The sequence below is a fragment of the Coccinella septempunctata genome, chromosome 3 (genome assembly GCF_907165205.1).
Source record: "Coccinella septempunctata chromosome 3, icCocSept1.1, whole genome shotgun sequence".
NCBI classification, from domain to species: Eukaryota; Metazoa; Arthropoda; class Insecta; order Coleoptera; family Coccinellidae; genus Coccinella; species Coccinella septempunctata.
Window position 1 is genome coordinate 3,511,393 of NC_058191.1, and position 25,278 is coordinate 3,536,670.

At 35.4% G+C, this 25,278-nt stretch overlaps 1 protein-coding gene and 1 non-coding gene across 5 annotated transcripts in view; both read right to left on the reverse strand.

The window, feature by feature from the left end:
* LOC123309021 (apoptosis-stimulating of p53 protein 2) overlaps positions 1-25,278 on the reverse strand; it is a 334,262-nt gene that overhangs the window by 97,744 nt on the left and 211,240 nt on the right. Inside the window, exon 1 of one of the 4 annotated variants that reach the window (XM_044891864.1) lies at positions 17,684-17,862. The exons of the other annotated variants lie outside the window; for them this stretch is intronic. Coding sequence (XP_044747799.1) covers positions 17,684-17,815 — 132 coding nt within the window. The 5' untranslated portion in view covers positions 17,816-17,862. Of the gene's footprint in view, positions 1-17,683; positions 17,863-25,278 lie in introns of those variants that run through there. 4 annotated transcript variants of the gene reach the window in all.
* Positions 11,042-11,113, reverse strand: Trnat-ggu. The gene has a single exon. It is a non-coding gene; the product is annotated as a tRNA-Thr (tRNA).

The following is a 25,278-nucleotide window of genomic DNA, read 5'->3' on the forward strand; positions in this document are numbered from 1 at the left end:
TGACATTAATTGTCAACATACAGAAACAGAGACTGCACAGAAACGTTGATTCATTTAATTTTGAAATTACCGGATGACAGTTCCTTCTTTAGTAAATTGATCCAAATATGATCCACTCCTACCGAACAATTTGCCAAATTATTATCCTGATCTAACAAAATACACGCAGACTCTTTAATTTTTCGTTTAAAATGGTCTGGTTCTGTCATTAAAATTTTAGTGTTGTCCAAATCCATCATGTGGTCTCCCGTATTAGAACAAATGTGATCTGCGATTTGTGATCGATTAATTTCTCTATTTTTAATATTATTTTTATGTTCGCGTTTTCTTATTTCTAGACCTCTAGAAATTTTTTTTTTCAATTTTCAAAAAGTAGATTTTTTCGTCTGATGAAGGAGTCTGATATAGACTCCGAAACGTTACAAAGAATTATAATTTCAACGTTATTTATTTTGAGTTCATTGTCAGGCAACAATTTTTTCTAGTTAATTTGCTCCTGACAAATTAGTGCAAGAATTTACGCAGGAGCAAATCGTTGATTTCATTTTTAATTGATTTTGTTTCAGAGATTGGGAGTGAAAACCCTAAAAAGTTTATGAAGGGCTTTCAAAGTTCGGCAAAATGAAAACACTAAGAGAAGGAGCTTGCTATTTCAGTATTAGCAATACCTACAAATAACTGCCTTTAGCCTATATAACACTAACCGCTCTGCCAAAACCGGAAGGATACCATAATATGTTACATTTTTATTAAAATTTGTTATGCTGGTTTAAGCATGGTGATTTGACTAGTGTAGATTTAAGTTACTGTATAGAAACACTATAAAGCTCAAAATAAATATGCTCTAGACAAGGAATTTCAGGAATTGACCTTGCAGTGGCTTTGAAGAAGGTGACCTTGAAATTAAAATTTGACTTACTCGAGAATAGGAGAGAGCATAAACAAATCAAACAGTGAGAATTGGGCATCGGCAATCCCACAGAAACAATTTTGATTGAGGGGTTTGCGGACGCACGGTATACAATTTACATTAAATGTATTGGAGAAAAGCGTGAAGAGGCATGTCTGGAAGGAGTTCTCGAATGCCCCCAATCCTTACGTAAATCCTAAACAAATTGAGACCTCCATTACCGGGCATAAAGTGTAACAAACAGATAATCGATGCAGATAATTACATCCAATTGAGGAGAACCACCGTCCTAAACATGTCGAGAGATACACATCCATTCAGATTAACCTCGCGGCATTTCGAACAGCAGAAGCTTATCTCTGGTAACGTGAATCAATCAATACGATGACGGGCGTTCAGTTTACCGTAGGGCTTCGGAGGCCTAGTGCCCTATTACGACAGACGTTGGATGTGGCAATACGATGTTGACTTAGGACTTCACGCGACTGAGGCATGCCTTAATCTTTCGCTGACGCATACGATGCTCGGACTGTAATCCTGATGCGGAGGAGACAAGCCACAAATCTACCAGACGTAGACATGTCCACAAGGTTCCCTACGGAATTTATGTCTGATATCGGTTCTTAGTAAAAACCGCAAGAAGCAGGGATTTGACAGGACGTGATTTCTCAGTGATATCGAATCAGAAAATATGAAATAAACTAAGCAGCAAATGAGGTGGGACACAAAAAATTGCCCAAATTTGCCAAGCTATAACTTCGACATTACGAGGATATATTGAAAAATTCTCGTCAAATATTTTAATAGTCAACATATTCTCCTCTTAATTGGATACATTTATTACAGATTACAGCGAACCTTCAACCTTCTTGCTCTGCAAACCAGACCTCCACAGCTTTTATTACCTCCTCGTTGGAAGAAAATTTACGATATTTCAAACTTTTTTTCAGTTGAGTAAAAAGATGATAGTCGAATGGAGCCAAATCTGGTAGATAAGGGGGGTGTTCTAGTAATTCAAACCATAAATCACGAATTTTTTGCATGGCAACATGAGATTTGTGTGCAGGGGCGTTGTTCTGCAAAAACAAAACAACTTTGGATAGCTTTCCGCGTTTTTACTCTTTCCGTAGAGTGGTCAGTAATGTCGAATAGTAATCTCCGGTTATTGTTCTACCCTTATCCAAAAAATCAATCATGATTACTCCATGGCAATCCCAAAAAACTGAAGCAAGAACTTTTCCAACAAATTTTTGGACACGAACTTCTTAGGTCTTGGAGAACCAGAGTTTCGCCATTCCATTGATTGTTGCTTTGTTTCTGGATCGTAGAAATGTACCCAAGTCTCATCCATAGTAACAATTCGGTTCAAGAAGTCTACATTGTTTTCAAATCGAGCACAGATCGCACTCGATGCTTCTACCCTTGCACGCTTGTGGTCAACATTCAAACATTTGGGGATCCATGTTGCAGAAATTTTTTCATGTCCAAATTGACGTGAACTATATGATATACGCGTTCGAATGAGAAATTCAGTGCTTCAGATATCCGTTTTAGCCCAATTCGACGGTATGATAAAATCATGTCATGAACTGCATCGATATTTTCGGGGACTGATACAGAAACTGGTCATCATCTTCAATGGAAAATTTAACTCTTTTGATTGCAGTCCAATTTTTCGATTTTCACAATTTCGGTGAACATCTTCTTTCTTTTAATTCATCAAGTAGCTCTGGTTTAGTTTTTTGACCTCAAACTACACACTGACACTTCTAATGAGTTATTGTTTGTTGCTATGGTTACGCAATATTTTTTTTATGCATGGAACTGGCCCAGGCTAATTAGATATCAATACATCCTGGTACTTCGATGATTCTTGATTAGCAGCTAATCTCGGAAAGCTGGTGGTTTTGACGGAATTTATCCTGAGTTCATCAAACATTTAGGAAAAAAAGCCTTGTCCTGGTTGTTATCTTTTTATCATAACATTCTAAATTCTGGCAATTGTCCGGCAGAGTTCCGAAAGTCGAAAGTCATAGGAATTTTAAAACGTGAAAAGGATTCTTCTTATCCTAGTAGTTATCGAAATATAGAAAAAAAAATTTTTTTATATAATTTCACACATATCTTTATCTCAAGACATGCTTGTATTATAAAATTATATGACTTTAATGAAGAAGTGGAGTGAAAAAGTGCTTCTTTTTTCATTAAACATAGAATATTCTAGCAATACGCTATAAAAATCACCTTGTCTATTCATCAGGATCCAATCACAAGATTCCTTGATGTAATTTCCATAATTCTCCCGAGATTTACCGAACCATAAATTCACAACTTAATCAATAATAGTGCTGGCAAACACTTTCTCAAAATTAATTCTAAAAAGCGCAGTTAGACAATACGAAATTATATTTCACTATTCACAAAAACCTATTCACCATCCAGTTTTTCGTGTTTGTTAATCACAAATGTCATTTACTTGCATTTATTTTCTTTTATCTGTCTGCGTTCTCACAACTAGTATTCTCATTGGGGTGTACGAAACAGACTTTTTTTATTGCTTAAGTCAAAAAGATCTTTAATACCTACTGATATTATTATCATTGCTCTCATCATTTATTGTTCTATAACCAACATGAAATTTTATTTTTAAATTTTATATACGAACATTTCATATAGTAAACCCGAATGCCGAATGATGTTAGATCTGATCAGTCTTTTTCACAATGATCAATTTTAAATTTATTTCATAATAGGGAAATTTTCATTATCAGACGAAATCAATAAAAAAATAATAATCAATGGAACTTTTTTTTCACAAAATCCTGTAATTGATTCTAGCGTGATGGAAATTTGTTCAATCATAACAATAAAGCTATAAAGAAATTATGGATTTTCGTTTCAGAAGGAGTAGAATTATGTGAAATTTGATGAGGATATTCGAGTGAAGCAAAAGAATAGGGATATATAGTGGATTCTCCAAATTGATTTGTGCTTTTATCTGCACTCAATATCATACGATATAATTAATTGCCTCCATAAATTGGAACGATAAATATTTGATTGTCCGATAACAATATTCACGTGTTAGGATCATAAACGAATTAATCGAAATATATTAATGGCTCGCATAAAAGAATGTGTATACATAATGCGAGCCCTTTCCCAGTTATCGATTTTCCTGTTTCGTTTTAACAACCTGTTTATCTCAATAAACGTTCATACACAATTCAACAGCTTAACGGGATGTAACCAAGTTGTGTGGGATGTTTGCTGATATTTTTTTTTGTGTACTTACGATAAACTACTCACGAGAGTACTAGGAATAAAGAGAAAGAACGCAATATTTCTCACCTGTTTTTCAAGATGATCAATAAATATCCAACAAGAAAAGGCATGCAGTATAGTTTCTGCGTGATAGGCACATCTATACAAACTTTTTTGATATCTATTCGATTCTTTGAATTTCAAGCAATGAAATATTCAAAATACAAGTCAAAAAATGCTTTTTTCCACAGTATTTTGGAGTTCTCCATTCTGTCCATTTTTCTTTTCATTAGGTAGTCTGATGAAGGAATATCAGATATCGATTGAAAATTAATCTGGGAGGATTCTGCATTTTTTGAAACTTTTTAGGGTTTTCACTCCCAATCTTTGGAACAAAATCAGTTAAAAAATTGAAATAGAGAAAGAATATCAGTCTAAAATCTATTCCATTCAGGATGACGCTAGATGAATCGCAAAAAAAAGTTCTATTCCGCACTGACGAGGCCAAAGGATCCCGAAACGCGTCTATGAGTGAATTTTTTTCGTTCAATGGTAAGAATAATTTCATAATTTTCTATATGAGCCACATCCATATTCATCAAGTAGTGCGAAGGATACCTGATTTCATGTGGAAAATGGTGATTATGAGCTGATTGTAATTCAAGAACAGAACATTTACCTTGGACTCCTTCCTTCTTAAATTTGATATCTCTTTAGTATATCTCTCTGTATATTTCTACTTGAAGAAAACGTGTTTGACAGTCAGATATACGCGAAAATTCCAATCACTTTGTCGTCTTTGTCCACCTTGTGGAGCCACAATCGTTCACGATTAGGACAGTTTGAGTTGACCTACTCTTTCTGTGAGCCCACTGCATGGTGACGCGATACAAGAGATTACTTCTTCAAAACCCGCACACAATAACACAATATGTTGTATGTTGACGAGGTTGACATAAAATTTATAATGGACGATCTACAACTTGATTGTTCTAAACGAGGTTCTCCATATACATACTCAATCGGTTTCTGTGGTAGATTGCTGACTTAGATGATTCCTGTGGTATTCCTAATACCATATGTAGATAAATACTTTTTCGTCGACCTCAACAAAAAATAACTTTTTACGTACTAATTTCCAAACGAAACGTCGACCATTTTCGAAGGCGAGTACTTTTCGTACTGATTTACTTTTCGTCCGGCTTTCGCCACTAAGCAATACAGGATGTATTCGAAGGTGAGGCTTTTTTTTTCAACAGAAAATGGAATTGGTCAAAACGAAGCGTTTCACCAAAAATCACCCATACAAAACTTTCAAAATGACAAAGTTGAGAAAAAAATTGAAAATGATTACTGAAATAGATCCTAATACGACCCAAGACCGTTAGTTAGACCATGTGGTATTCAAAATGGAAACTTAGGATTGCCGAATTGTTGTCATTATTTTTTAGTAACTTACACGATTTTATGATATGGCTCATTTCGATACCAACTGACAGAAGAGGCTTAAGACACAAGTATAAAAAATAGAATAATACTTCAAAATCTCAACAATAAAATTCGTCCAAATTATTCACGAGTTTTTTCACAATGGGCATCACAATCTTCTTGTTGAACATTCCAACAATCGTCGTAAAAATGGGATAAAATGGGGAAATACCATGGCACTTTTTCAACATAAATAACATAAGCACTTTCAAGAAACTGCCTCTATTTTCTACAATTTTTTTTCACCCTAAATTTCAATACACAACAATTATGATTCTCTCAAGAGTGACCTGATGGATCTAATCCGATGAACTTGGTACTGAACCATTCATTGTCCAGTCATATGTTTATGTTTTGTTTCGTTTTTGCGATGCCGGAGTCACCTTCCACAGTCCCGTACTTAAAATTCAATGAAATTTGTCAAACTTCCAGGGGTTGTATCTCGGCGATCTTGGATATTTAATATAGTCAATTTTTGGCGCAGCGACTTATTTTGATGAGTTCCACCTTCTGTCAAATTAATTCTTCACGAAATCGGCTAGATTTTACCAGTGAATTAGATATGTGGTCTGAATGTTAGTGTTCAGTATAATGAAGAATGGATAGTGATAACGATATGGATAACACTAACACTTCACCAGAGCTCAGGGAATTGGCAATGGAGAATTCACCTCAATTTGGGTTATCACAGCATATGCAAGTTTAAACTAAATAATTATGAGTTTCATTCATGAATTTTTCAAATGCACCGCGGAAACTATTCAAAATCATCCTTCAAATATGAGGTTTTGAAATTTGAATCGCTTCGTTTGTAGTTGGCGATTTGGCAACAGCGCCTACTAGAAAATAAAAGGAACAATGGCGTTTTTGTAAAAAAACAGCTGTTGATTTACAGCCATCATAAGGCGCGTACTCATTGGCGAGCCTCAACAGCAACCGGCCATAAATATCCCATAAAATTTTACGAGCTGGCGTTTTTGTAAAAAAACAGCTGTTGATTTACAGCCATCATAAGGCGCGTACTTATTGGCGAGCCTCAACAGCAACCGGCCATAAAATTCCCATAAAATTTTACGACCTTCCTCGTTCGTCGCAGACGAGGTCGCAGACTTCATAGACAGCCATCTTTGTCTATCTCATCAAGATAATATATTTGTTGTCCTTTATGAACAGCGCATATTGCAGTCGATGCTGCCAACTTGTGCAATAGAAACGAAACGCTTTAAATTTCAAATACCCTTTTTTATTTTTCATTGCTAAGTACTTAAAATAATTTTTTTTGGGAAGCGGTTGAAATGGTTATTTCAAAATGTGACGTTTCAAAGATATTTCATGATAAATACATCATTTTCGCCAGAAGAAGTATTCCCTAGCTATTACGGACACCTAGATGAGGCCATAAAACGGGTAAATTCTTTCTTTCATAAAAGTATGTGAGGTCGACGAAAAAATGTAATATGCACGTCGGCAAAATCTGTCTATATTTTCTCGTCCGCTTGCTATCCTCGGCTGCGCTTCGACTATCAATTCGCAGGCTCGACTGTAATAGACAGTTTTTCGTCCTTCGTACACAAATAAGGATTATTCCATTTTGTCGTTTACATTTATGAAATTTATGAGTGGGTATCACTGATTTACTATCATAATTTCAATTTTTATTGTAGATCATAGTCATCTCTGAACGTTCGTTTTATTTCCGACTTGAACTGATGCGGTTGAAAATGATACATTCTGTTTTACTTATTGTCGGATCCCTTACTCCAAATAAATATCCGGAAACTATTGCATCGTAAACCTCCCTCACATCGCCGAGTTTCTTCTTTAACCACCGAACCTCCCTTCGCTTTTAAGGGTTTCATTTCGGGATAAAACATAGCCATATTGTATGAACTCCTCCGCGAGTGGCACATTCGTCGAGTAAGCCGGGTCGAAAATGGCTCTCTCATTCTGCGAATTCCTTCGCGTCGAAACAAAGGACAGAAGAAGCGTTACGATTTACAGGATAATAACTCATAGTTGCTGTTACAGCGAACGCAAATTTATATAGCAAGGCGGAATTTTCATTAGATGGAAAACTTGTCAAGAATTCTGCTTCGTTACTGCGTTCACACTAATTAGGAACACCACGAAGGAAATAGTTTCTGGAGAGATTTTTTTATAGTAAAAGCAGGATCGAGTTTGCTACTTCACTACTTGAGTATTTAACTTAACTAGTCTAAATTATTGATTCGAATATCCATCAGTAACTATCAGTAATTATCTCTTGAACCATAGGTCCTTCAAATACCTCTTAGAATCTCACGTTCAGCAAAAGACAAACAAGGTTAAAATATACACAGGGTGGCTTTTGAAAACAAAACTATGAGATAACAGACAGAATGAACTTTTTGAAAACACAAGAGTTTTGATTCAAGAGGGAAGACATTTAAGATTAAGTTCACGACCATATTGCTTCAGCCCTTGGTTTCACAACCCCAACCCTTATTTCAAATGAGAGGAAGCTGGTATTTTGAATTCAGCCCACTTAATTTCTCGTCCTTCGATACATTCGTTTGAAAGATATTAAATTTGAATATTGTTCACTACTGGTCATTTCGTTGAACATGCTCTGCGAATCTATCAATTTTTCGCTAATTTATTTTGTGATTTCGTTGATAATCGTCAACTAAAATACACCATGCATAATAATTTCACTGTTTTTTCTTCCATCAACAATTAACGTGAATTTGGTTTATTAATTGTCTAAAAGAATTCAAAAATATATTCTCATACAGAAGATTAATCCTCAAAATTACAGGAGAAATGGGTAAAAATCCATTGATTTATACAGCATGCTCAAAGGGGAAGAATAATGTTGTTTACAATTTGAATGAGAATAAATGAATTAAATGACAAAACTCAGAATAAAATCAAACTTTATTAACAAGTAACAAGTTAAATATTATAAATCAAATAGTTTCTTTTACAGGCAGTTATAATTACTACTAACAAAGTACTTAATAACAAACATATAAAATAATAATTTTTTTCCACTCTGTAAAATGAAGGAATTCACCCAGCCTAAGACGCTAATCTTGTGTGCTGATATGAAGTTCCCTAAAAACCTCCACCCATGAACGCAAAAGAAAGAAAAAAATGAAGCAACAATGAGAGCGAAGAGAGCACAGAGGGCAAGCAAAAACAGTGTTATCTTAATAACAAAAAACAAAAGAAATCGCTGAAATATTCCTGGTTCTGAAGTAAAAACTTTTTGGTAATGATTTTGAATTCTTTTGATTCTTTATTCCACTTGGTAGTTATTATATAATTTAGCACCCAAATAAGTTAAAAATCTCTGACATAGATCAGATGGCATTAAGGGCACCGGTAAGTTTTTTTGACAAGCATGTCTCGTGTTGTAAAATGGATTTACATATAGGCTTTGACCTTTAGTTATATAATCCAGAACGACGTGCACATATAAATTTCTTACTCTCAGTATATTACAGTTCTCATAAAGGTCGATCGAAGGGTAAATAGAATAGAAAGTCCTTTCAAATGAGTTATCCCCAACCTTATCCTTCCCTTTCAAAATTTAGGGGTTGGGATTGTAACACTTAGGGTTGAAAAGATACGGTTCCAAATTTGATCTCAGAAGTTGTTCTCTACGAAGCGAGCTGTTTTTAGAAAAAAGTTCATACCACCTGTTTCGTTTTCGAAATCCCAACCTCTATAAAGACAAAAAAAGATCTTGAAAAATTATTTTATTCCAAATATTAACTACACTCTTGGACAAAAAACCGGCCAAACAAAATTTTCTCCGCATCCATTTTGATAAATTTGTTGTCTATTGGAAGCCTTCCTCATCTAATTTATCACATGATTTTGAGGCTGCAAGTTGCAATTTCTTCGAAATTTCTGAACATCCTGTGGAGTAAATAAGTAACGCACTGATGGGCTTTCAAATGTGTTTTCGAAGCCTGATCTTCTCTTAACATTTTCCTGTTTAATTCAAGTCGATAGCTCTTTTCTGAAAGGAAATATGATTTTTGAACGAAGCTATGCAATTTATATCATGAACGATTACACATTAAGAATATAAGTAGCTACAGATGAAATTAAGAAAAATGAACACATTCTTATATTCTTATAATGAGTACTGTCTCCACGTGCTTTTATCATTGCTTCCATGAGGCGGGGGAAGCTTCAAATACAATTGGCAATTGCCTGTTGTGGAACGTTTTCCCATTCATCAGGAAGAGCTGTTCTGAGAGCTAGAATAGTTTCCATTTGACGGTTGCGTATAAGACTCCGTAACATGCCCCACACATGTTCAATTGGGTTTAGATCGGAGCTACGTGGAGGCCAGTCTTATCGATGGATGTTCATCTCATAGTGATAATCTGTTACACTTCTCACCACATGGGAAACTGCTTGCGTAACTTCTTCTGACGGCTTAATAAAAAAAATTTCTTACTAAATGCAGTGTTAGTTCCAGTGAACTGACAAGATCATAACGTTGCTACGAAACAGGAAAACCGTGTTCCTTGATCAAAAAGTAGTTATTGTTCTTAATGTTATAAATTGCTTAGTTCTTCCTTGCAGAAAAAAACTATTGACATGAATTGAACAGGGAAATGTTAAGAAAAGGTCAGGCTGCAAAATCTCATTTGAAGACCCATCATTGCATCACTAATTACCTCCACAGGGCGTTCAGAAATTCAGAGGAAATTGCAACTTTCAGTTCTACCCTGTATAACAACTAATTCAATTGGAATTCCTGCAGACTCGACATCAGATGATAAACTAGATGAAATAGGCTATAAATATACAACAAAATGTTCAAAATCGATGCTCAACTTAAAAAGTTATTTCGAAATGAATTTGGTGAAAATTTATTTTTTCGGTTTTTTCCCAATATTAAAAAAAAAGGTACAATGGAGTTGTAAATTATGGCTGCGACAAACTTCAAGTTAGAAATTGAAAAGAGAGACCTATTTTGAAAACACATAAAACTCAAACCTCGGGATGTTTTGAAAATACCCCCTTGAACAGAAAATGCTCCGTTACCAATTAATGGTATTGTAGATACATTTTTACGCTGCTGTCAGATCATATATTTTTTGCACACCTAAATGTGAAAAAACATGGAAACCCAAATAATTAAATACCTCGGGAATCTCGTTTGCGGCGGCAAACTCTGTTGCCTCTCATTCTCTTCGGCCTTGTGAATGTTTGGATTCATTCGAATCGATGTACAAAACAAATACAATTTCGTTTTCCGCTGAAATATGTAGTGAAATATTTTCATTAATTGTGATGATAGTTTAGTGTCTGAAAATATAATGAAATGAAAGGTTTAGCGGCATGCAGACAGGAATTGAATTCTGAAAAAAGTACCACCCAGAGCAGGATTCGAACCTACGCCCCCTGATTACCGGTCAGGTACTCTCCCAACTGAGCTACCCGGGCTGACGTGAGGATCCATCAGCATTGTCTGGCTACCACTGGCTACCAATATGTATAACATTCGGATCTACTGAAATGAAAGGTTTAGCGGCATGCAGACAGGAATTGAATTCTGACAGGAATTGAATCCCGAAGATCATTGAAAGCGAATGTGTATCCCCTCCACCTTTAACATTTCCAATCGCTTCCGAACGCCGGAGTTCGAAAGTGATAATACTAACATGTGAATTCTGAGGATAGTGGTAGCCAGACAATGCTGATGGATCCTCACGTCAGCCCGGGTAGCTCAGTTGGGAGAGTACCTGACCGGTAATCAGGGGGCGTAGGTTCGAATCCTGCTCTGGGTGGTACTTTTTTCAGAATTCAATTCCTGTCTGCATGCCGCTAAACCTTTCATTTTATTTTCATTAAGTTGGGATTTCGTCTGTAAATTGGAGATTGCGGATTCTATGTTGCTGTTGTTTTGATTATTTTTCAGCTGCATTTTCATTAGTCTATGCTTTTCTATACCTACTGGTACAATTTGTTAAAAGTGCTGGGTAATTGGCAGAATTATAAAGCAACAATGGGATTATTTGTTTGAGGACGTATTGGCAATTTTCCTAATTGTGGATTATTCTTTTAGATCTTTCCGCAAGCATTCGTCAGTAGTCTTCAAGGATTCTTGAGTTATCTGATCTACTCAGTTGCGCTTCATTTGGTGATCCTTGATCACACCTTACAATTTCAACATCTAATTCTTTCTTGAAAATTTATATTGGAAAAAATCATTATATTTGGTATTCAATTGCGGATAGAGAACATTTCAAAAAGCCTTCGAATTTTATTATTAGCTGAAGAAGAAGAGAGGGAAGGAGTTGTATCAAATGTCCCATGTATTTGGGCGACATGATCCACACCCTGTAGATGACTAAGTCAGTGGGGACAATACGTTTGTGGGTGAGATAATACCATGAAGCCTAACATTCGGAATAGGATTACTGAACTGGAAATATACTAAGACACGATATTTTCATTAGTGAGATTGCTTACAATACTCTTTTGAAATATTGCCCTCGCCTTCACTTGCCAATAATTTTTGTTTCTTTTGGCGTTTTGCTTCTTATTCATCCTCAATGCCTTACTTTCCTTATGTGTCTATTGTAACTTGTTTCTACTTTTCTTTCTTCCCTTTGTAGAGGCTTGTCTTAGAGGAGCTGTTTTTTAGTAATGCCCAAGCAACAAGGAGATGAGACATTCATAAATTCTCATAGGATATAAAGTCACTTTCCCAATCCCGTCTTCAGTCTCGTGCAAGAGTCTCGTGAAGGACTTGTAGTCTAACCGTTGTCATAATTTATGTCACTTATTAGAAAGATGAATCTAGTTAATTTGGTGGTTAATTTTTTCCAATAATATGACTTTGGAAGTAGCGTGAGGAAATGATGAAATCTCATTTGAAATTCTATTTATTGACTACGGTACTTGTCTCAGAACAAATTAAACGAAAAATGTCCATCCACATTCCAGTGGTTTTCAGGAACAAATATAGATAATCCTTTTGAATTTGATAAACACATCGATATTAGGTATAATACCAACAGGGTGAGTGTTTGACTCGTACAAATATTTTAACAGTAGGTCAAAAGGAACACTTTTTTATATCACCATTTTTTCCGAGTCAGCTCGGTTCAAAAGATACAGGCTGTTAAAAAACCATAAAAATGGTATTTTTAGTTCTATGTCTATGTACTATACATAGACATAGAGACATGGACTGTGCCTTCCCGTTCTATCTATGCATGAAATACGGTCAAAAAAAGTGACAGAAAAAAACTGAACATCGGGCATGCTAGTTGTCTTTTTCGAGAATTTTGATTGGTCGCACTCACCTCTATGTGAGCACAAAACAGACAGGCAAGGGCCCGAAGATCATTTCTCTCTTTTTATAAAATAGCCAATTTCATGCTGGTATTGCTCAGTAACAAGAAATATAGAGGCTGGAGTACCCCGAGGGACAGTACTTGGGCCACTTCTGTACAACATATACATTCACGATATTCCGAAGAATCCAAGAACCATGCTAACGTTATATGCTGACGACACAGGCATAGCAACACGACACCGCAACCCAGAAGTAATAGAAACGATTGACGAAACAAATGACTGGTGCATAAAGTGGAAAATCAACCTCAATTGACAAAAGAGCCAAGCAATATTACTACAGAAGAGAGGACTGCGACCCACAACGAATCTAGAAGTTGACGGCGAAGAAATCGACTGGAAAAATGAAGCCAAATATTTAGGAATAACGCTTGACAAAGGACTTACTTGGAAAAGTCATATCAAACAAGCAATCGACAAAACGAAAGCAGCGATGAATAGACTCTACCCTCTAATAGGAAGAAGAAGCCACATGTCGAAAAAACAAAATTGAAGATAATCAAAGCCGTTGCTAGGCCTCAACTGACTTATGGATCAGTTGCCTGGGGTTTCGCGGCAAAGAGCCACATCAAAAGAATTCAGGCCACTGAAAACAAGCTGCTACGATGTGCAATAGATGCACCTTGGTTTGTCAGGAATAGACAAATTTATAGGGACCTAAAATTGGAAACCATAACGGAATTCATGAACAGAACAGCAGAGAAAATATTCGAAACAGCGAAAAACCATCCGAGAATGCGAATTTACTGGAGGAGACCAAAAGATAAATTAAAAGAGTGTTATCCAAAAGAGGATAAACACATAAATACCAGCACGATAGTGTGCGAGAAGAAAACCGACAAAGAGATGAACGGTTTATAGGCAAATGCCCGGAACCAATATTCAAGAAGCAGTTGAGGATTTTGAGTGGGTCTCGAGCTCAGGAGAGTGAGAATCCCCACACTTGTTCTACCTCAGGAGAGGGTGGTTCGTCTGACTTGCAGATTTTCCCCCTGCTACACCAAAAAAAAAAAAGATATTGCTCAGTCAACGTCTTACACTTTACTACTTTACAACGTGGAATGTGTCAAGTACATCAGCGTGTTAGTATTTTTTTGAGGTCTACCCAAATATGCTATCGCAAAAACTATTAACTGACAGTGGAATCACGAATCCTTAGCAAAATTCAAGCGACCACCGATATATTTCAAGAAAAAACACAGACGCCACCCACAAAGCATTCCAGATGATATTTTTAAGTGGCTGAAAAGTCAAAAAATAATTTTGAGATTTTTGCGGTGTGCTTAAATCCTTTTTCCCCTGTTAGAATTCAAATATTCCTTATTGAAAAGGATTAATCGATGAAACAAAAAGATATTGAAGAGGTTTTTTCGCGTCAATTACTTCTGGCTCCACGATAGAAGCAGCAGAACGGCTATAACAATAGGTTTTTATCGAACTCGAATTTGAATGCAAATGGAATCCAAGTGTGGTCCTTGTAATTCGAATAAAGTTGAGGTTCGGACTGATTCACGGCGTATTCCGTTGCGCTGATTTTATTTCTGGATTTATTGCGAATTCCTCAACGAAATTGTCACGGCTCAGATGGTTGTTTCAATAAGAGACCAACCGATATTTGAGCAGGCTTTTTCAGCAAGGGGTTGAAATATTAAGACATTTGATTGAAACTTCCATTCTTTACACGACCTTTATTGTTTTGTTTTGAGAAATATTGGATTTTTTCATAGTACTCGATAAGATCGAGTATTTATCTCAATGACGATACCTTATTTTTGCATTATACTAGGTTGACTTATGTAAGGTGGAATTATAACAAGGGAATTTTCAAATACAGTTGAAGGAAATTCAAGTGTTTTTCAGATTCTACAGAATATCAGGACGGAAAATAATTCAACTAGTTGATGTTACCAGAACGTGCAAATTTCCACTGATAGAAGAAATAATCAAGAGGTATAGGTACTACACACAATAAACAAGATTAGAATCAGAATTTCGTAGATTCGTTTTGCTGGTTTTAGTGCTCATTCTTTTTTATTATTTTTGGTGGAAAATGCTTGGAATGCTTGAGGTACAAAGCCTAATTTATATTTTCTTCTGTGTGAAATGTGAAAAATAATTTTCGTCGGGCTTTGAGCAATGATATATATATATACATTTTTCATGAAATATCCTTGGATAGGAGGTCTTATTCATGTGAAATGATGAGAGCTAATTAGTGACACAATTTTAAATTCACGTTGTTACTGAGACATCTCAAGTGTCAAGGAAAAGAGCATTCGATCTTTCACCTTTTTATTCAACTCACCTTCGAAAAAGACTTCAGAACGAAGACGTTTATCTTTTCTTAAACTTTGATATAACTGAAATTTTGTCCCGTTTATTTTAGCAAAAAAAAAATGCCTCCACCATCAGAAGTTTCCAACTCGATTGAGATACCTCTAATAAATGAAGAGAACTTCGAAACTGAAGTCATGATTATAAATAACCTTCATGAATTAAATGTTTTGAGGTATTTTTCTCGTTATCTGAATCAGGGTGAACTTTATTCTGAATGACTCTTGCTAATCATGTTGACTTCACTAGTTGGAAAATAAAATACACTGTGGTCCAACGAAAACTTTACACCTCGATTTATCGTCTTCGAAATGAAAATATGGAAAATCGCTTAGACCTGTCTTCTATTCTGTTTAGAAGGGGAACAACTTTTCCGCTCTTTGCATCCCCGTAACTGCAATAATCTAGCGGGGGTGAGCACAACCCCTGGATTTTGAATAGAGATGAGGGGTGTTTCTTCAAATCAAGATCTTGGCGTGTACAATCTGATCCTGAAATTTCGCTTTAAAATTTCCATCGATGACGAATGGCAAATAATATAGTATAAGAGAACCTACTTACTTTTGCGATTAGTTTATTAGGGGAAAGTAGTAGATACATACGATTCGGGATCAAGACGATCGACATTGGTTGCATAACGGAAGCTTCCCCAAATACGAAAATGTGTCACATCTTTGATCAATATCCTGAATTACGTACGTCAGTTGAAAAGTAGAAATTACCTTGTGAGGGGTAACATTAGAAATATTGAATAATTTTCAGTTATTCCTGAACTTCAGCGTAATTTTGGGTGTTCCTAAATTGAACGTACAAACGACAAGGGGAGATTCCTTAAGTGAGTTTAAGAAAAAAAAGTCCCATAAACATGGGGTCGCAAAAGTTTCGTTTTCGAGATACAGAGTGTTGAAGTTTGAATTTTTTTCAAGTTTTTTTCTCATAGTATCTACACTTCACAAGATATTCAACTGAAATTTGGCATAGACATTACATTTTAGAGTTCTCACCACGTGACATGGCAATTTCGATAGAAGATCTACAGGGTGATATTTTTTCTGGAACACTGCCACCTGTTCTTCTGCAGAACTTTTTTTTGGTGAGCAACTGTTAATTTGAAAAAATGTAAAAAGAAGCTTTGTTCTTATACTAAACTTTTCGGTCTCTTGTAGTTTTGTCGTATCTACCAACGATTTCGAGAAAAAACTTGAAAAATATTCAAACTTGCAGTAATATAAGTTTTGCATATTTTGTAGCTAAATTTTCGGGTCAGACAGTACTCGATACCATCTTCAAAATTAGTTATCTCAACATCCCCATTCAGAATCAAGGGATGGTGCTCACCCCCGTCAGTGTGGGGATGATTTAAAAAGCGCAAAAATTGTTCCTCCTCGAATCAAAAATGACGGGTGAGCAGTAGGTAAACAACTGAGTTAACTATTTTCAAAACAGAAGATATAAAATTAGGGTTTGTTTGATGACACTGAAAATGGAATTCTTAAAAACTGCAAACACTGGTCGTATCGAAATTGCGTTTCTAATTAGGAATCCGAACATAGACATGAACAGTATTGATGAGTATTGTTGTAAGCATCAGTTTTTGTAAGAATTTAAGCAATCTTTACTTTATTAATTAAATGAGGTAATAGAAAATGAGAATCAATTAGTTTCCTCGACGAATCATTATTTTTCATTTAGAGTATGAACTTTCCTTCAGGAAGGACAGAGGGCATCTTCCATACAACCTCGTTAAAGTTAATATATTACACTTCAAAGTTCCTAATAGTTCGTAATAGACGACTGTAAGCAGGGAAGAGTCTGCTCTCCTATAATACCAAAGAGGAATATGTGATAAAACTGAGTTCAACCTCTTCCTGAGACGCATTAGCCTTGCTAAGCTACAATTATCCTATTCTTAATAGTCTATTGTGTAAGTAGAAGAAGTTCCTCACAAATCTTCAGGCGTTTTTTTCCTTTTCAGCTGATTAGCTAGATGATTTAGATTAGATAAAAGGCATGGCTCCCCAATTAACCTTCTTCGAATGGAAATTATCGAACTTAGTAGAAGATGGGATAGTTTTGGGGGATGTTATATTGCTAGTATTGGACTTATTGATGATGACTCGGCACCACGCTCAGCTTGAAGTTATATTGAAAACAGTCTACGCAGTAGAATTTCTCCTTATCGTACAATAATTGGCAGATTCGATGAAAGCGAATGGATTGTAACCATCAGCAATTTCATAATGAACCTTGTTCATGAAAATGGTCAGCTCATCTCTAGAAAATGGAATAATATCCTACTATAGGTACTTTACTCACCGGTTTTATTCCAGACCATTGCAATATCCTACGAAGTGATGCTGCTTTGCTTGTATCCAACAGAACAACATAATCTTCATTTTGTTGGAATTCATTTTCACTAATAACCGAGTCGCACTCTGAGGCTTTCATATTCAGTTCGTTGAAATCTTTAATGACACCAACAAATTTCGATATTTCTGTAATGGTACGAAACTCGAAATTATACTTTGATATTCATAAATGCAATGAGCCCAATGAAAAAGAAAACAAAGAAAATCTTTTCAATTTCACAAGTTAATCTTAAACAAATAAGAATTGACAAATGAATATCAACAAGCCTTTAGCTTGCAGTGGAAAAACAATCTTTTTTTATCTTCGAAGAGTTGTAACTTCTCTCAAACATCCTGTTTGATCAATTTTCAGTCAATTGAAGAAACATTATGTCCTATGTCCCAATGTGGTGAAAGAGTTGGTCCCTTAATTTCAATATATCTCTGACGTTATTTTGCAAGTATGAACTTTTTCTTCAATTTAAAAATATTTGAGCTGAAAATATCTGTAATTTATTAGATCAACAAATTTTCAGAAAACATCTAATTGAGTTCGCCAAGTAAGTATACTGCATTCACATTTATTTTAGCAGTCGGTTGGCAATGAAATAATTTCCTCAAGTTTTTGTAACTAGAACGGAGTAAGGTTGGCACTCATGAATTGTCGTTAATGTCATAACGCCGTTGCCACAACTAATATCAATTTCTATTACGAAAATGCCGAAAGTGATTGAAAAAAGAGACAGGGTTTCAGGAAGTGCTATTCAGAATTCAGGTCCGCTCATTCAAATAATTATACCCTGATATTCTAAAATCCACAATACGTCAGACGGTAGCGAACATATTCAATGTAAGAAAATTTATATAATGTTTCATCTGAATCTAAACAACTTATATTTCAGCTGAATATTTCCACAATCAGAAAGATCGTGAATGAAGAGGATAACAAAGAATTTCCTTCTATTGGGAGACCCAAAAAAGTGGTTGCATTTGAGAATTTTATGTTTGAGTGAATTAATGCGAAAAGTTTGCTACAGGATGAATGTCATCGTAGAAAATTGATTTTTCTATTTTTCATTTGACTTATCCTATACATTGTAAATGTCTTAAGGTACCAATAAATACCTTATTATTATTATCATATCAATGATGAACAGCAACAAATACGCGCCAGTTGTCTTATTGATTGCTTATTCATGTGAAGTTCATCTTGATTTGAAACATCCTTTAATACCTTTTACTTATATCGTAGCAAGATGATTTTTGTTGAAGAATTTAACATTCTTGTGATTATTTGTTAATTCCTTCGGGAGATACCCATACCCAACCACTGCATCATATGCATTTCATCTTCGTGTTAATTATTTGAAATCTACAACTGATGTAACGTATTCAAACTATAGCCAAAGAAGTTAACAAACAATAACTCTCCTCAAGCTAGTGCATATTATGATATTATACAGATCTCATATTTTCCGAAGAGATTCGACATTGTGATAAAATACGTAATAACAGAAACTTTTACGTAGAACGGGCAACATAGCGTTGATCTAAAACCCAAAAATATTTTGTCAAGTGTCATAACCCCACATTTTCGTACTATACAGAGTGAAATGTGTCAAATTTCCATGGCCAACCGACTGCTAAAATAAAAATGAATGGAGTATACTTATTGACACTGCTTTGAAACACTGTAATCGGGTTTCATGAAACTTTGATTGTTCGATCAACGATTTGACAGTCACTCGATTTTTAAAACGAAATCACCTAAACCTTTTCATTTCTGAATATGTTGAAGAAGTAGCAATGGAGAATAATTGAAAGGACGTATAAACATCATAATTTTATGCGAGAATGATATTCTGAATGATCAAGATCGAATTATCGATTGAAATCAAATTGAGGTCTATTCGTCAATCAAGCGTTGATTCTCCAATCAAGCTTTATGAAACCCGGGGTATGTATTTCATTAGAGACCTTTATTTGTTATTTACGTAAAGATGAAGATTTAAGTTGTGGAATATCAACGAAATGTTGCTCTTTATTTTGGGAATCGAAGTCTTTCAACTCTGAGCAAAGGGGCTATTGATGTGAAGCCGTGACTGCTTATTGGAAATAAACATAGAGGATAAATGAATGATCTGTTTTCTATGTGATTTAACCTCTTGCACGAGTATATTTATTATGGAATAGTTACCCATATCAATCAGAAGAGAACTCGATATTTTAAAAATTTCAACAATAAATCATTCATTCGTTGGAATCAATTTCATATCATAAACATAAAGATGTCAAGGAATGAAGATCGTTAACAATTTTTCATTGAATTGTACAAAAATCCAACACCCTTATCGGTCACAAACTTCTCACGTCGACTTGAAGTAGGCACTTCACAACACAAGAAACTCTTTGTTGAACCTAGAGTAATGATATCCAGAGACGTATTCTGGGATGCGTGGATGCCTTCCGTCGATCGCGATCACGTAGATTCGTAATATGGACAAACTCAACTATTTGGACGTGCAAGTTTTGAATCAACTGAAACCAGACGGATGGACGGTCGGTAATTATTTCGGATTCACGTTCTGGACAGGCACACGTATATTTAGCTTGCTGTTACGCAGTCACGTGACCTATCATCCGTCGTCGGAGAAACGGGATACATAGGAATTGGAAAAGGTGACATCACGGGGAAGAGTGAAGAGTATGTGTCAGCGGAATTTGAAACTAGCCAGCAGTTCTCTTTGACATCTGAATTGGGGTTGCTTATTGTCGGAAAGTGTCACAAACAATTTTTCCAATTCCTTCCTTGATTCCATGCAATTGAAAATAGCCAACTTGATCTAACTCAGTATCTTTTTTATAGCAGAACCGGCTTGTCCTTTGAGTCAGAATCAAAATAAAACTATAGTATATTTTAATAGTATTGATAAATAAATGTGTGAATGAAAAAAAATTGAAATTATTGTTAATAATGAAGAATGATAACGCCTAAACGGCAATGAATAAAATAATGAGGATTAATTCAGATGCATACCACCCGACGATATGAATATCGACAAGTGTTACGATCTGAATTGAGCTAGCCAATTTGCCATCGTCAAGGCTTCAAATGGAGTACGCTCCACCGAAGAAAAGCAGATGCTGACCATGGTTTCGGCCTCATTTGGCCTCATCAGAGCAACATAGCATTTTACCACGGTGGAGAACGTTTGTAATTGATGGAACTTTATTCAATGTTGGCGTGTTCTACTGGGTAATATTTACCTAGAGCGCCACCCAACATGAAACGGTGTCCGATTCAATCCCCTCCAGATAGAAACCAAGACGAAGACAATAGCATATGTCCCATATTTTCCCTAATTCAGTACGCCGATCTGAGCGCGTTCCAGACTTCTCAATTCATCATGCGTCTGACGTTCGCAAAGCGAATCGGCGTACTGAACATAGGGAAAATATGGGACATATGCTATTGTATCCGTATATATATATATATATATATATATATATATATATACGACGATATATTCATATCGTCGGGTGGTATGCATCTGAATTTATCCTTATTATTATTGTTAATATTCAATCTGTTTAGTACCAGCATTCAATCAATGAAGCACACTGCACAGATCGAAAAAACTTCTTTCTTAATTCTCTGTCGCCCTCCCTGCTAGCGTTTAAACCTCAACAAATAAAATCTAGGCAACCAAGGATGTGCCCCACTTTTTACCAGGCAACCTAGTACTGTGATATAGGGAATAAAGTAACGACATACATAGCCATCCCCTACTTTTCCAACCTCAACAGCAAACTACAATCCTTACTAAAGGGCTTCAACTTAAATCTAGTTAATACTTCACATGGGACACTAGAAAGAGTACTTATCAATAATTAGCCCAAAAAAGACAAAACCCAAAAAAGCGGAATATATAAAATAACCTGCGGTAACTGCCCTGCTTTCTATATCGGTATGACAACTAGAGCTTCAAAGATCAGATTCAACGAACATATCAAGAATAGACCTGCTTCGGCCATGGGTAACCATTTATTTGAGAGCAAACACTCTACTTCTCTCGATAAACTAACTTTACTTCATCAGCATAGTGATTTCCATAAATTAACACTCCTGGAACAACTGGAAATTCTAAAATGCAAGAACGACGCATATCTCCTCAATGATATTAAAGATTTCCCGACGGTCAATCTATTCAAGAAGATTCACCCTCCTGCTATATAGTCTTTTCCACCTGCCTCCATATACGCGTTCATGTGTAGGTGAATACATGAAACCAAGAAGAAGAATTGAAAACTGTCGAGGTGTTGTTCTTAGGGAATTAGAGATTATACCGACTTAACCTAGAACATCTAAAAAGGGTAGAAAACAAATATTCAAAGGAAAACTATAATTTTATATTACATCTAATATCTTTTAATTGTACATGTTTCATTGACGGTGAGTTTGTGATATATTGCTTCGTGTCTATCAGAGAATATTAATGTGAACAAAACACTTGTAAAATTTTACGTTATTTGACGTCTTGTTAACTTTATTATCTATGTATTATTTATATTTCAGCTGACCTGATGATGGCCTAGCGCCGAAATCGATAGTCAAAGTATATTATTATAAAAACAAGTGTGTCTTACTTTACCAGTTAATTAATGAATAAAGTAACCTTTCATTAAAAAAAGAGCCAATCCAATAACTCATGAGGGTATATAAATGACGGTTGTCTAACTCTTTGTACCTGTCAACTTCACAGGAGTACCAAGGGGAAACCAGGCAATCCATGTTTTCCCGATTCCTCGTGTTAAATTCTGTCGACTTATGCTCGATTTTCATAAATAGCAAATGAGGGTAGTAGATCAAAAAAAGTTGATGAAAGTTAACATCATTTAACACTGTTGGCTCCTGATTTAGCTAGGTAACCCATTTTATTTATCTTATGAAATTTGTCATCATTAAATAACAGATAAGGTTATATCGTATCTTAGACTATATGGTTATAGGCTAGCCACTGCTTTTCTTATCTAGTATAGCCTGGAGAATGAAACTCTTTAAAGGGTCGAGCAGTTCAAATACTTGGGAAGCTTCATAAATACTAGGGCTAACCTAGACACGGAAATACACAACCGTATCAATTCGGCATCACGGGCATTCTGGAAGCTAAAAGGATAGAATGTTTCAAAATCACGACCTCAATCAGACGACCAAGACAGCTGTTTACAAAGCAGTCGTCCTCCCAACACTTCTTTAGGGAAGTGAAAGCTGGACGCCCTACACTCGACATATTAAACAGCTTAAACAAACGCAACAACGTCATCTAAGACAGATAATGCACATGAGATGGTCCCACAAAGTTTCGATTGCAGAAGTCTTGCAACGCGCGAGTTGTACAACAGACTCCCCACACAGGGGGCCCGGAAACCAGGAGGCTACACTACATCAATCCCTTAAATCAGTTAATGTCAATCATAACTGAGAACAACTAGCGTTAGACAGGTCACAGTGGAAGTCAATGGTGCACAGTTATAATGGAGACTCGAGAAGAATACAGCGGCGGCCAGATCTGGTTGGTGACTATCGATGCCCGGAGTGTGGGAGGATCTGTAGATCACGGTTCGGTCTCTTCAGTCACAGGAGGGCACACAGTCGCAATGAGCCCTAAAGAATTATAAGTCTGTTCTTTTTGTCTTTTTGTAGATTCCTTCTCGGTAACGGGATACAGCAATGTCTAGTATACTTTACCTATTTATATACGAGAATCAGGATCACCCTTTGGGGGAAATCAAAATTTGATTTTATTTTTTCGATTTGATTATCAAATTGGTAACCTGGATAGAAAGAAAAATATGGAACATGTACTCACATCTGTATCGACCTGAAAGTATATGGGGTTATTGATTGAACTACTAACTGATGAATTCCTCAGAATTTCTGGAGCAAAAAGAAGTCTTACTCTTGAAAAGAACCATAAGAAAAGTTGTAGGGGTTTCAAATTGCCCATGCTATCAAAAAACATAAGTTTCGAAACAGTCAATTCGGAATTCATTGCTGGCAATTAACTCTTTATTACTTCGATGTTAGGAGAAAATTCTGATTGTAATTTACTAAGCATTGTGTTGAAATGTCGTTCCCAATTTACTTCTTTATTACTGCTACGGGCTCTCTCTCGCAATGGAAATTAATAGCATAATAATTACCGTCCTATTGGTTCAATATTTTCACTAGTAAATTTTCAAATGAGACCTCTGCAACCTCTATGGTGCCATGCAATCATATTTGCAGAATTGAATAAATAAATCTCACAATTTAAGCAGATACCGAGGAAATCATGATATTCATTGGACAGAGTGATTTCGCGAACACTTAAGTTTAACTGTTCAAATTGATGTGATACGGTCCTACAAATCGAATGATATTTGATTGTAGTTTTCTGGAATCTCATGGAAGCTATCTTCATTCCAAATTTCGGATAAATCGGTAAATCCGTTCAGGAGATAGAGTGATTTTAATTTTCAATCAAATTTGAAAAACACCATTTGGATCAGAATCTGGAACTCCTAAATGCTTCATTTACGGGTTTTTCGTGATCCTCTGGGTTTTTCTTATCTCACATTGAAATATCTCTCATCATTGTACTATACATCAAAACTAGTCAAATGATTTTTATATTACTGCTAGGCATCTTAGGAGACCCCTGTATTTTACCTGACCACCTAGAGAACCAATAGTAAGAAGTACCTATTCACCAATATCCAGAATGTTAGAACTATGCAATTCTCATGTTAATACAATTGATTTATTCTCAATAGGAAGTTTAAGTTCTTTTAAAAAAATTGTTAAGGAAATATTTTGAGTAAATATGTATACTTTGTTTATGAGTATTGTTTCATTTTTTGGTGTGTTCATTTTTTAGTTGCAATCACTTTCTTTCTATATTATTAGAGAGCGCTTCTCTATTGTGTTCACACCTGTTAGCGTTCTTCATTGTGAATAAAATTTCCGAGATACCCTGTATATCCATCAAGTATATCTCACATTGAAATATTGAAATATTTCTCATCATATCTGAGATATCCTGTATACCTATCACGTACACTATAGAAATATCCAATGATATCCTGAATGAAAAAGTAGAGATCAAATGAAACTTCTTTATAGATACTAATTAATAGATAAAATAATCAAGCTCCAATTGAATAATGAAGATTGTTGCATGATACCATTCTAGGAGCTCAAATTGAATTCGAAAGCAGAAGAAAGTTGCACTTGTTTTGATGAATATCATAAAATTCTAACATTTCAATATACATACCAAATTCAGCTATCATAACATCTTCCACTCACCTGTAACGAAGAAAAAAAATATTGAAAGAAGATAATAAAAATTCCAAATACAATTTCTCAGCTATAATTATAGATATAATTTTGCAGTTATTTTGTGGCAATAAATTATTCCCAAGTGGGTATGAAAGGAAAAGACAGAGCCATAGATTTATAGATTGATACATCAATTTGTTTGTCATCGGCTTAAATCTTCAGGAAGTTAGATCTGACAC